Source organism: Epinephelus moara, chromosome 2 (genome assembly GCF_006386435.1).
Source record: "Epinephelus moara isolate mb chromosome 2, YSFRI_EMoa_1.0, whole genome shotgun sequence".
Lineage (NCBI taxonomy): Eukaryota > Metazoa > Chordata > Actinopteri > Perciformes > Serranidae > Epinephelus > Epinephelus moara.
In genome coordinates this window covers 35176929-35186942 of record NC_065507.1, presented here as the reverse complement: position 1 = coordinate 35186942, position 10014 = coordinate 35176929, and the positions used below count along the sequence as shown (strand labels likewise).

General features: G+C 42.7%; 1 protein-coding gene across 1 annotated transcript in view; it reads left to right on the top strand.

Moving 5' to 3' along the window:
* Positions 1-2861: 2861 nt before the first annotated feature.
* nova2 (NOVA alternative splicing regulator 2) overlaps positions 2862-10014 on the top strand; it is a 102096-nt gene continuing 94943 nt past the window's right edge. The window contains exons 1-2 of the mRNA XM_050066612.1: positions 2862-3790; positions 6559-6627. Coding sequence (XP_049922569.1) covers positions 3634-3790; positions 6559-6627 — 226 coding nt within the window. The 5' untranslated portion in view covers positions 2862-3633. The remainder of the gene's footprint in view (positions 3791-6558; positions 6628-10014) is intronic.

Here is a 10014-nt window from a genome sequence, read left to right as displayed (position 1 = left end):
CAGTGAAATGTGTATAAATTGATGGACCCTTTCTGCTACAACTGTCTTATTTGGCCACGTATGAGTGATAAGGACAGAAAAAATACATGAATGAGACATAAGTAAGCTGCACCAGTGAAATTCAAAGGAGGATAATGACTGTGAAACAGAAACTGGAGTAAATGTTTGCAAACTATGTGCTGCTCTTCTACCAGGCTGAAAGCAGGGGGCAGCAGAGGCCCAGCATCTGTGAGCAACACAGCTGATTTTACATCCTGAATATCCATTCAGCTGCAGTCAGCCTTGACCCAGTGTTGGAGAAACAGCCAGAATACTGTATGTACAGTACTAAACCCTGCAGGGAAAACAGCTGCGAGCAGGTCACACCTGCTGAGGATGACCTTGTTCTTAGAGGAAAGCTCATTTCACAAGACTTTATTTGAATTATTGGAGGGTAAATTAATCGTAACATTTTTTTAAATTAGAGCTCATAATGACCTTATGATAAAATGTTTGCGTGAATGTTAATCTCATTTTATGCACCGGGTCAGATCTAAGAACCTTTTTACTATCTCTAGAGGAGTTGACGCTGCAGCTGGCTCGTGTCTCGGCTCTTCTTCCCTTTTGCTTTTGACTCACTACCAAACATTTTTGTCACATAACTGGGAATTTCAGACTTTGGTTCCAAAATGAAAAATCCATCTCTGGAAAATCAGCTCTTCCTGACTGATTCCATGAGAGTAAAACTGAATAACATTTACTGTTGGCTATGCTTTTGCATTCAGATTATGACATAGTGGGAAAAACTGAGTTATTACTGCAACCTTGCTTCTTCCAAACTGCATGCGGTGTTTCAGAAAGCTGCTTTAAGTGTTTGGGGTCACTGTCTGTCTGTCTGTTCAAGCTGAACAGGAGTTTTCAGAACCAAATCTCTGAAAACCATCTCACTAACATCTGCTCATAGCCCCAGCCTAATAAAAACTCAAGAATGCTGCTAGTCTGTGTGCTTTACTGCTCATGGAGCTACTTCACTTTTTCCATATGCTGCAGAAGCAGCTTGGACGGTCTGGCAGTGTGGGACCCTCACAGTTCGGCTTCCAACAGATTTTGTCTCTGCTCCAAATGCATAAATGGATGTGTCCAGCTGAAACTGTGCTACACTACACAGGCTGTGCAGAGTAACTCATACAATTAGGTGCCGGCGTCCAGGCCTTTTGTCCCTCTGAGCAGCGCATGCTATTTGTGGTGCAAAATCTGTTTCAGACTGCAGCCTGGGATCCATCTGCCTCAGATTTGCCACGTATATCCAGAGCAGGAGACTGGCTCACCGGTGCATTTCTCATGGCGATGTGAAATAGTGTGAGATAGCTGCTCTCTGCGACTCTGTCTGTGTGTGCTTGTGTGTGCGTGCGTGTGCACAGGCAGCACAATGTCACCTTGACTACAATCTACAGGAGGCAATGAGGGCGCACCGCATCTGTACGGCACTGGACAGAGGAGGAGAGAGGGAGTAGAAGGTATTTGCGTGTCTCTCGGAGCGTGTGTGAGAATATGCCAAATGTGTGAGTGTGTGTGTGTGAGAGAGAGAAAGACTGAGGCGGGTATAGCTCTCTCAGACAGCTCACAGTGCTGGAGGATCCCTCTTCACATCCAGGCAGAGCGACGCAGAGATGTCAGACGCAGCACACACAGGTGGGTCACACAGCAGCTGAGGGGACAGGTGAGACAGGCCGGTGCTCAGGTTTCATGCTTCCTCGATCGTAGGGATGTTTTCAGATTCAGAACTGCATTGATGTCATGCAAAACTACCAAACGTCAAATTTGGTTTTGTTTTTTGGTGCAGGTAGAGGCTGAACAGGCCTGCAGTCTGGCCTAAGGGTCATCAGTGCTGGTCAGGTGCTTTGGAAACAAAAATCTGTAAAATTTGAGATTGTGAGGATCACAATGAGGAAAACAACAACAGATAATCACAAAAAATGTATTAAAATTTTGAAAATGCTACTAATTTGTGCCTTTTCCACTTGAATACAAACACTCTCTTTAAATTGTTACCAGTTTAATTCACTTGCTGAATTCTAGTATTTAAATTTAAGCCAGGAAACTGTGGGCGAGCTCTCCTCCTGCAGATCTCCAGGTGAGTTGGAGGCTTCCTTGGCCTGCTGACTGGCAGCTTCAGACCTTCAAACAGCCGCAGCGGGACCTTCAGGCTCCGGTTCAACCTTAATTGCATTTGCCGGGACTGTAACGGAGTAAAAACCCGCCGCCGCATCCTTTCCTCTCCGTCATGTGACCCCACCGGGCGAATATATCTGTGTCCTTTTCGTTTTGCCGGAGAAATGCAGCCTCGGCCAATAGTGTCTCGACTGAGGCGTCTCTCTCCCTCATTTTCTCGCTTTCTCTCTTATGATGCCTTCAGGGAACGTCGAAAATAAGAAATGCAAGGGTTGATTCTCATTTCTGCGGCTACCACATGGCAAAGCCGGGATTGTATGCTTTAATTGAGCCCAAGAGACGACTCGTAAACATGTCATTTGTTTCATTGTGCTTTGCATGAAAACATGAAGAGTATCGGGGCCATGAGATGGTTAAAGACCACTGATTTCATGTAATGTAAGTTGATCTAATCAAACGACCTCTTTTTTCCTTCACTACAATATAGCTCGATCATGTGAACAAAAGGAAACACGCGTAAAACTAGACTATAAAGTTCCCTGAGTGACTTTGCAAGGCTTTTTTTCCTTTAAAAAAAAGCACTACAACACAGAGACAAGTCGCACTTGCATTAAACTCTGGGAAACCCGAGTTCACGGGATGCCACTGAAGGCATCGGGAGGCCCTGTGACGTCAGCCGCTCCCCTGCGCTCCCTCTAGCAGCCAGTCAGAGAAGGGATGCTCTGAACGCAAGACTGCAGCATCTTCACCGAGAGAACGAGCAGGAAAAAACGTCTCTTTCTCTGTGTGTTCCTCCAGCTCCGCGTCTCCGGACCCTCTTCACCCACCCCGTCACCCCTGGGTGTCTTCATGCTCGGAGCCAGGACAGGATAAGAAGAAAGAAATTATAATAGCCTACCAATAACGCATCGGATTTTTTTGTATTATCATTGCCTCACCGACCTTTTCTTTCTTTCTTCTCTCTTCGGCTGATTTTGCGTCTTTGTCTTTCGGCATTGTTTTTTTGTTTTGTTTTGTTTTATTTATTGTTCGGTTTCGCTGGCCGTTGCAGAGGAGCGCCACCATCCTGCACTGCCTGACATGAGTATGCTCTTTTATGTGGTTGCAGCGGAATGACACACATATCCTAGCCCGCATATCAGACGGTTGATGGAAGATTGACGTTCCACTTGCACGTTTTCAGTAGCCTAGCTCATTCTCCATCCGCAGAGGTTTCGGATTTTTCCCTCCTCTGACTCGACCATCCGCCGCTCCAGCGTTTCTTTCTTTCTGACACTGCGCAGCATCTCTGTACGCACGGCGCACCACGGAGAAACGCGCAGCTAACCTTCCCCGTCCGCAAGAAACAGGCGTATTTTCCAATTCCCAAATCGCTTTCGCCTTCTCCAAGGACTCATCTGCACGGCTACGCTGCGTAAAAAAACGGGAAAAGGGGGGATTTAAACGCAAACGCAGCCCAAGCATCCAAGAGCAAGCTCGAAAATGATGGCCGGCGGAGCAGTACAGCAAAACGGGATTTTTTCAAATCCTCACCATCACAATCAACAACCACACATGGAGTCCGATCCCCCGGACTCACGTAAAAGACCCCTGGAGACTCCGACGGAGGCCAGCAGCACCAAACGCACAAACACGGGAGGTAAGAGCAGCGATGGGGATGCGGGGAGCTGTTCGGGTTTCGGTGAATGTTGCTTCGTCCTGAGGCAGGCAGAGAGAAAGGGGAGCAGGTTGATCTGATTCTCCACGTACACATGCTACAGCTCAGATTCAGAGATATGTGTCTCAGTTACGCAGTGATATAAATATAGAGAGCTCCATTTTTATCCGCTTTCTAATGAGCGACAGTCATTTTCCATCAGCAGTAGAATAATGATGGGCCGCCGCTTTTGGTGGAAAGGAAACAATGAGAGGGACTGAGGGGGGATTTGGAGGGAATCCGCCGGTTCCCCTCGCTCACATCCTGACTGTTTTAGCCTCTTTAGATCAGCCGAATTGGGTGTTTTTATTGCGTCTTAAGATTTACGCGCAGCCACAGCGGCCATGCTGGAGCCAAAATAAGGATGTAAACAAGTGAAAGCCAGATCAGGCTGGTGCGTGATCGCAGACTCTCATCCCGTCGACGGATGACCTTGTGATAATCTCACACATCAGCCTCCATCGCCGCTTTGTGTACAATTACACAAGCGGATAAACAAGCGGACTCACATTAACAGCAGGCCTGTGGCGAGCCAGAAAGAACAAGGGGAACCCAGAGCAGCTCAGAATGCGACAGTGTCTCTGTGTTATTGCAGCATGTCAGTGCCTGTATATTTTGATCATGCTTTGCTGTCCTGATTATAATAACCTGCAACTGGAAGGGAGAAATTTTTTTCTCTAAATTGTCCAATCATGTTTCTTCATTATTCTCTGGTTGGATGAAATATGGATATGTCACCATGGTAATCACCATATTTGGTTTTTGTTTACATGCTGTCATGCGCCAAGCATTCCCATCACCCGGCATTACAACCATCAGTAGCCTATCCTGGCCATGCACCCCATCATGGACATTTGGACATACACTACACCTTTAAATGTGTTATTTACACAACACCGAAGTGCCGCGTGCACTCACCAAGGAGCTGCTGAAGATTTGGGAGATGCTTTATATGCATCTAAGGATTTTAAATGTCAAAGACACCTTTAAAAAAGTCTGTACATTGCAGACTGTCAATGTGAACATGAAATAATATTACGGACGCCTGTTCCTTTAGGTGTCAAAGAGAAATATGTCATTAGCAAGAGTGACAGATATTTCAGTATAAAGTGGCAGAGGTGTTTGGAGAGCAAGCCTTTAAAGTCAAATCTGGGACAAGATGGTCATTAAGATTTTGAAAAGAAAAAAATACATATTAGGTCACCTGTATTTCTAAAGCTATGATCATATTTAGTTGCATGCAGCTTATATGCCATGTGTTTAAATTTTACTATTTATAACTTAAAAAAACAAAAACAGTTTTGCCCCCATTTTTTTCCTATGAGGGCAGAAAAGTCTCTAAAACAGCATTAGACCTTCATGGAACATTAAAACTCTCCACAGAAACACACATGAATGAAATGTATTAGTGTATTATTAAAGTCAAATGACAAATGCCAAGTGAACTACAAGTGAAATGTGTGTGTGTTAAAAAATATTAAGTGTTACATAAAATCTGCAAAGAAAATATGATTTCACAGCAGGTGTTTTCTGCAGGTCTGATCAGAGTAGAACACTCATCATTTTAAAGGTGGTCAGCATGACTGATAATTACCCTGCTACTGGCCTGATTTATCAGTCTCTTATTGAAAAGGCCACAAGATTTCTCTCACAAAGCTCTACATTGTGGGTGATCTACTAATTTTGTGCAAGCAGGTGTGAGAGTTACTATAATGTTTTAACTTAAATCTTAACTCTGAACCTAAGAGTTTAAGCAGTCTGTCCCTTTTAGTGCAAAATGACAGTCTCAGTGGCGACCCATTGAGGATCAATACGTTTTTATCTTTTTGTAGATTTTTGGGTGACCTGACCCTTAACAGCGATGACAGAAAAGAACAAGACAGTGATTTTTCAGTTTCTTCAGCTCCCATCAGAAAACATGACAGCCGTCCTCAGGAGTAATAATTAGACAGAGAGAGTGTCCGGCTGTGGAGGGGTGAGCTGCAGGTTAGTGAGCGTTGTTTAACTGCAGATCGATGCGCTCGCAGCACTAAAGGCTCCTCCTCACTGTATGTAAAAACCCAAGGCTCCCCCTCAGGGGACCATCCTCCTGCCTGTGTAACAGTCAGCCAGCTCGTCCATTTAGACAAATGAAATGGTTGGAACGATGATGATGATGATGATGAGCATGGCCGACCAGGCTTTTACTCAGGCAGAGAGGATGGCCACGGTGCAGCCAGGTCAACACTCCCTCAGCCGGCAGCATCAGGCTGACGATCAGATGACATTTGGTTGAAAATGAACGAGTCGCTCCCACACACACTTCAGAGAATCAGAGAAGAGGAATCAGAGCTTGGTTGCAGGTCTTGTGTGAAAATTTTGCACTGACAGTAAATTCAGTTCTGTTTTTAAAAGATGTCTCTTTGTTCCAATGACATGGTCGAAGAATTTGGTTGTAATTATGACTGCTATTGACAGCTTGAACCAATCAGATGACACAGATGAGAATAGCCTAAATTATTCTTTTACTTTACTAATATTAAGATGCAGAATAAAACCATTTATTTTCACTGAGAGTATGTTTTTGTATTTATATTTTTAAGATGCACTCAGGCTGCAGTTTTAAAGTTATAGAGGTCAAAGTGCTGCTAAGAGATCATAACAATGGTTGTTTCTCTGTATGATTAGCTTACGCCACACACCCCCCACCCCTGTGCTTCCTCTCTCTGTAGTGGCCTTCCTGCAGCCCCTATTTGAAACTGAAGGCATTGTATTCCCTCACCAAGAAACTGAGACTCATGGTAAGAGAGACTTTGATTTTGATCTTCTACCTGTTTTTTTTTTCCTAATCTTTACTGTAACCTTCTTCAATGCAGGACTGATTCAGCAGTGACAACATGTACATGTTGTGTTTTTGAAGGTCAAATTCTGCAGAGTGAAATCTAAATTTTAGGGCATTTCAATGACAAGGTCTAACTGCTGCCTGGCATTTAAATAGGATTTAAAGTAACATGTAGCATCCTCATATTCTACTCATGATCCAGGATAATGCATGCTGATATTGTTTATATTGTATGTTACCAGTTCCATAACATCCATTCTCATGCTTTTTATACAAATTCAGTATTTCTTTTGCCATGATACCCAACATTACTGCACAGATTCTGATGACCTTTGACCTCATGCTAGCCATGTCATCAAAGCATATGGGTTTATGACTGCTGATGTACTGCTGAAATGCTTACTCACTGAAAGTGCTTTAAGTGTGATATGTCATGGCTTCTGTGCGCACTGTGCAACTGCTGTTGAGTAAAAACCACATGTTTCTTTTAACCTTTTTCTTTTTTCACAGGTAGATTGAAACTTAATGTGAAGAGTTCTAAAAGTGTTTAAATCAGAAATATTTCTCTTCATCACAGAGGAAAATAATCATTTTTTAGTCATGTTATTTTTCTCCAAAACTGCAGCAAAGATATACATTGAGATGTGAGGTGTAATGCCTGTGCAAAGTGTTTTCAGTTCAAAAAAGACAAGAAAAGATGCACTTTTTTTTTCTTACTGAATTTCCGGCTGGTTTATGTCCAGGGTTTAAGCAAACGTGTGTGTGAGGAAAATGATAAGCAACATTAGAGAGAGAGAGGTGGTCAGCTGTCAGAGAGTAGAGGTACAAGACGACGTGGGACCACTATAACCCCGAGGGTCATAAATCACAGCTCCATCTTATAAAAGCTGAAGGTCTTAAAGACGAAAAGATCAATGAGTAGCTGCAGTAGCTGCTGTTCACAGCCGCCCACCCCCACCAGCCCTCTAATCCACCCACCCAAACCCATTCTCATCTCTACACCTCCCCTGCCCTCACCCCCAACCAACAGCCACCCCCTACATTAAAGGAACTCTGACTTCCTTCTAATCATGTACATATATGATCAGAGCCGTTTAATGAGCTCATTGTTAATATTTGATTTAGTTTTAGATGTTTAAACTTGGATCGTTTTCAAAGCCAGTCTTCATCATGATTGGCTAAATGAGTAAAAATCTTCCAGTCATTTCATTATTCAAGGATCAGTTGCTGTCGGCCAATCAGGGTTCAGGGCTTTATGTAGACTTTTAAATTTTAACCAAGACTACCTTTATTTGGAGGAAAAAAATCACGAAGAATGTATTTTTTTGTGTAAAGTAGCATAATTTGACAAGATAATCAGAATATCATTGAGCCTTCAGCAGAGTTCACAGCAACAGTGCTAGTGTTGAGTTAAATGCTTTATAAGGTAGTCCAAATAAGGAGTTGAAAAGTTGGAGATAAGAAATTAAATCACCTTAAATATGTTGCTTAACAACTAAACCAAACAAAAAAGTACCCTAAGCCCTTTTCCCACTGGACAAAAAACCCACTAGAAACCACTAACTGCTATTTAATGGGAAAGGTTACAATCGCCATTCTCTCCTGGGACAATGACTCTGCAGTAGTCACAGTTATTTATCGGCTCCAGCTCCAAATGGCTTCCACACCCAAGTGGACACGGTGATTTTAGCCCCTTGGCTTTTGTGATGCAATGACGCCACAAAATACTGTCTGTTTCAGTCCGAGCAGCACTCAAATATCGTTCAAAATTAGGCAACACTGAGTTTGATAGACATACTGAATAAGTGACAGATGTGAAAAAGGAAGTAGCCTACATACAGCGGTACATTTTCACTGGCCCAAATGCTGCTTCATACTGTTTACTAACCTGTTTTCCAGCCATTCCGTAACATAGAATGTGACACACCAGAAAAACAAAACCAAACAAAACAGAAAGGCATATTTGTCTCCTGCACCGGCAAAGGGAAAGCAGTCTATCACCTATTTTTAATATGTTTTCCTGCATTGAAAAACCTGCTTACACCTGCCAGATTTGGTGGGAGAAGTACCTTAGTGGCTTCAGTGCAGGGATGCATCAACAGGGGAGATTAAGTCACAGTTTTTATGACACACACAGGTTGAAAGGTTAAAGCATTCTTTATCTTAAATGTACTGGACTGGGCATGCTTTGCACTATTTTGTACTCAAAATATGTTGAAAATTTTAATATGAAAACTTCAGCATTATGAGCCTCAAAATGAAAATACTTTGCTGAATTCATCACAAATTTCAGTCTCAAACAACATCCAGACCAAAAGAGGCTATAACCTAAAATCTCCACTGACACTACGGACTGATATTAGTTAGCTGGTTCACACATAATGCAAAAAATACAAATGAGTATTTAAGCCACAGAAATGCAATGGAGAGGTGATCCCTCAGAGGGGCTTGATCAAGGCAAACTCCTAGGTATATGTCATCCATTAGACAATAAAGAAAAATATTACAAGGCTGGGAAAGAGAGAAAGACAAAAGATAAGACTGCACACAATAGCAAGTGTCCATATATGCAAGTTCACAAAGTAAAATATAAAATTAAAATGGCTAATTATTAGTGAGCAGTAGGTAATCCATAAGGATAGGGATAAGAGTGGGGAGACAAAAACAAACCTTTTACAGCTTTCTTGAATTGTGCAGGTGCTAATTTTATATATGAGATGGCGGAGCCTTTCATATCACTGAACCTCTGTAAATGTAACCAGACAGGAGGCTGGAGTTTATAGTCATTTTGGTTATTTGTTCAGGGCACTGTATATAACAAATACTGATACAGCAGCCTCTCAGTCTAATAGAAATGACTCAGATTCAGTCCATTCAAAAACAAATGCAGCTTTCATGGAAAAAACCTGCTTGTATAAGCCATTAAGAAGTCTTATGTAAGCACAAACAAAATAAATTGGATGTTTTGTTTTTTTTCTTTTCGATTTTCATGTAGGTGGTCAGAAAATGAACATGTGAGTGGGGACGCCTACAGGTTTAACAGTCAGGGAAAAGTTTGCTGACCTGGACGTACAGACTTTTCAGTCCCTTCATCACTCTATGCTACAGTCTCTCCTGTCTGTAAGATGTAATACATTCATTTAGTAAATGGATGGACTGGCAAGCCAGGGCTGGGAAGGAGGAGGGTGGGGGGCCTTGAAATGCCCTTGCCAAGTGACATTAGGGGACTAGCAGTGCGCCGGAAGATTTCTGTTTGTGTGTGTGTGTGTGTGTGTGTGCGGAGTTGTCCTTGTGTTTGCTGTCCAACTTAAGTCGCAAGAAGCAGAGATGAAGTTTAATGAGAGAG